Source organism: Gavialis gangeticus, unplaced genomic scaffold (assembly GCF_001723915.1).
Source record: "Gavialis gangeticus isolate Ggan-Ray unplaced genomic scaffold, GavGan_comp1, whole genome shotgun sequence".
Lineage (NCBI taxonomy): Eukaryota > Metazoa > Chordata > Crocodylia > Gavialidae > Gavialis > Gavialis gangeticus.
In genome coordinates this window covers 14,836,139-14,836,566 of record NW_017729009.1, presented here as the reverse complement: position 1 = coordinate 14,836,566, position 428 = coordinate 14,836,139, and the positions used below count along the sequence as shown (strand labels likewise).

The 428-nt window shown below is 75.2% G+C and overlaps 1 protein-coding gene across 1 annotated transcript in view; it reads right to left on the bottom strand.

Moving 5' to 3' along the window:
* Positions 1–163, bottom strand: part of GATA5 (GATA binding protein 5) — a 20,655-nt gene extending 20,492 nt beyond the window's left edge. Inside the window, exon 1 of the mRNA XM_019509756.1 lies at positions 4–163. Coding sequence (XP_019365301.1) covers positions 4–148 — 145 coding nt within the window. The 5' untranslated portion in view covers positions 149–163. The remainder of the gene's footprint in view (positions 1–3) is intronic.
* Between the last annotated feature and the right edge of the window lie 265 nt (positions 164–428).

Here is a 428-nt window from a genome sequence, read left to right as displayed (position 1 = left end):
CGCAGCCCTGCAGGTAGGGCAGCGGCTGCAGCACGCGCGGGCTGGGCACGTACACGGGCGGGCTGGCCGAGGAGTGCAGGAAGCTGCCGGAGTCGTGCGAATACGCCGATTGCCCGGGGTTGGGGGCCAGCGCCAGGCTCTGATACATGGCGGCTCCGGGGCGCGGGCGGCTCAGTGGCGGGCACCTGCAACACCGGAGCGGAGGGTCACGGGCGGCTCCAGGCCTCCGAGCGCTCAAGCCGGCGGCAGGAAGCGGAGCCGGGCCGCGGAGCCCAAACCACCCACGCAAAGCAAGGCGGCAGCAACCCCCAGACTGCCCCCGGCAGCGGCAGGAAGGAGCCCGTCGGGGCTCGGCTGTTTTCTCGCTGGGAGCCGCTGTGGCCCGGCCGACACCCGCCGCCACCCCCGGGGGAGCCCCGCGCGGGAGC